Raw genomic sequence first — 2,814 nt, 5'->3', positions numbered from 1 at the left:
AATATGAATTTTAATATGCTAGGCCTGCTCAGTATGGCAATTCATTTACCTAAATTAAACATCTATAGAGCATACATATGAAATTGATCTGAAATGTGTCTAAAAATGCAGTACAAGGAACCAATAATGTTTCAGAGAGTTCTAAACAAGAAAGTTGTTTGAGCTCGTCACATATTTACATTGGGCCAGTTTGCAAGTGGATTGCTAAATATTGTTTTGATGAAAGCGATTTTTTTCGCCCCACTGTGTAATACCAGCGCAAGATAATGTGCATTTGCATCATAAGTTTTCAGCAATGCAAACACAACCTTGAATTCGCATCACTGGGAAGCATTGAGCTCACTAGAGCGTGCTTCCATAGGTTCCTAAGTGAGCCTCGTTCTCATATATGCTGATATACATAAATATTTACTGGGAACACACAGTTCTCCATAGACCGCAATGTAAATGCACTTTTCAGTGACGTTTTTTTCTAACACCCCAATCCCACCAACTTTAGCCCCAACATACTGCCTAGTGATGTAATTTTAAATAAACAACACTAGACAGTATTTTGGGGCCATTTGGTCGGATTTATAAAATTAACCAGAGATCTGATCTCTGGTTAATTTTATAGGCGCTAATTGCTACCACCTCAGAACAGTCTCTCTTTTCGAAAATTAACTGGCTTTAAAATCATATTTAATTTAATTATTTTTAAGCTAACAGTAATCAACCACTTCATTGTGTACTCATGAATTTCAACAGCTGAATGAAAGCAGTTCATCTATAATTCCGATTTTTGTTTGTGAATTATCTGATAATTTTGTAACCATGTCATATGCACATATCTGTAGGCAATGAATTGTAGAACCTGAACATGTATAACATTTCTATTTCTCATTAATTTTATATTTATTTTTAATTTTACTGTGTTCCCCTAAGAAAACTATCATTGTATTAGTTGGAACATACATCTGGATTTTGGAGAATGCTATTGTAGATCAATTAATCTTGAACAATTTCTGTCCTTCCAATAGACAGACATAATATACTAGGATAATTCTACATTTTTTTCGAGAAATTTAGACCATTATCAAATCTCTTTTACCAGGATATTCAGGGTTTAGAAAAAAAAAAAAACTGTTGTTTGTTTTTAGCCTTTCTTTTGTAGTTCAGCTGATATATTGGTTTAAGCTCCTAGGTTAGAAGCTGTAAATGAAACTGTCTGTCATCTCTTTAATACATTTATTATACATTTTATTATTTAAGAAACTATTATTTATTTATAATTCTCCTTCCACTTGCATCACTTTATCAACAAATTCCAAAAGGTTGCAGCACCTCAGTAAATTTGAATTAAATTTGAATTGAATACCCATACAGTTTTTGTCCTTAGACCCTCATATTTTATGTCATAATATCACATTAATAAGGTCAAACACACACTTAATATAAGTTGACATTTATTATTATTATTATTATTATTATTATTGGCTATTTGTAGAGCGCTAACAGATTCTGCAGCGGTAACATTTCTTGCATTCTTTATTATTCAGCTCTTCTTGTGGGACAAAAACATTGGGCTTAGTGTGAGTTTGTGAGGCAGTGGGATGTAATTTTGTTTAGCCACTTTTCTTTTCATATGATGTAAAATAACCAAAACATTTATTTCATAATAAATATTACACTTTATAATTTTGTATTTAACAAGGAATCTGAATTAAAATAACAAGTATTCCAAACTGGAAACAATACTGAAAGAAAGTACAGAAGTAAGTCTATATTTAAGTAATTATAGTTTTATTATATATATATATAAAAAAAACATTTTGTTCAATAAGCAGATAATTCTTTTACACAAAGTATGTTTTTGCTATTAAATAGCAAAATAATTCTTTATTTACAAATATAATTTTACAGGGTGACAAAACAAACAAAAAAATCATTGTTTCTTATGAATAAAGTTTCCAAATTTTTGCATAAACCTTCCAAACCTATTTTCATTATGTTGCATTGTGTTATACATTTGGGGGTTGTAGCTTGTGTTATTATTTGGCCTGTTGTAGCTATTACCTATACTTTTAAAGTCTGATACACGTGTACTAGTGTTTTGTACAGTTGCTGATGGCATTGTGTGTTCCAATTTAGAAAATGGTTCAAATCGACTGTAAACTCTTCTTTCATTTATTCGAGAATGATTAACATCCTCTTGAGGTTTTGAATATTCTGGTTTAGGTTGTATTTGCAGATCTCTACGCAGCAGTTCTTTTTGTTGCATATCTCTGTGTAGTGAATGCCGTAAATGCATTTCTCTCTGCAGTGTGGGTGGCATTTCAGAATGTTGCATCTCTCTCTGTGGTGCTTCCCGCTGAGCAGGTCTCAAATTTAATTCCCCATGTAGAATTGCAGGAGACATGGTCCTTCCATGCTGAACATTTTGTACATATGGTTTTGTATCTTGATACTGAATTTGTTCAGTGTTAAATCGTGGTGCAGATGCATCTCCGGTGTTTTCAAGAAACTTATTTTCAACAATACTAAGTGTTGGAGAAGTACTTATTTTATTAACTTCACCAGAGGTAGACTTTATAGACTTGGAAGGGCTGAGACCAACATTTTCTTTGCTTTTGTGAAGACTACTTTGAGATATAGACAGAAAAGACTTTTCTCGTCTTGGTGAAGAACCATTTTTTGAGTCAGATTTTTTTGTGCTTTGATTGTCGTCTTCTGAAATTAATGTATCAGAACTGCTACACATTCTATAAAAAGCAGGTGCTTTATTTTTAGAAAGGTTTTCCTTTTTGTCAGGTGCAAGATTTAGCAGTGATTTCA

At 31.9% G+C, this 2,814-nt stretch overlaps 1 protein-coding gene across 1 annotated transcript in view; it reads right to left on the bottom strand.

Moving 5' to 3' along the window:
* Positions 1-1,765: 1,765 nt before the first annotated feature.
* Positions 1,766-2,814, bottom strand: part of FAM83B (family with sequence similarity 83 member B) — a 199,640-nt gene continuing 198,591 nt past the window's right edge. The window contains exon 5 of the mRNA XM_053710396.1: positions 1,766-2,814. This exon is cut by the window's right edge and continues 1,583 nt beyond it. Within this exon, the coding sequence (XP_053566371.1) occupies positions 1,925-2,814 (890 nt within the window). The 3' untranslated portion in view covers positions 1,766-1,924.

The sequence above is a fragment of the Bombina bombina genome, chromosome 4 (assembly GCF_027579735.1).
Source record: "Bombina bombina isolate aBomBom1 chromosome 4, aBomBom1.pri, whole genome shotgun sequence".
In the NCBI taxonomy this organism is placed as follows: Eukaryota; Metazoa; Chordata; class Amphibia; order Anura; family Bombinatoridae; genus Bombina; species Bombina bombina.
This window is presented reverse-complemented; position numbering and strand designations above follow the sequence as displayed.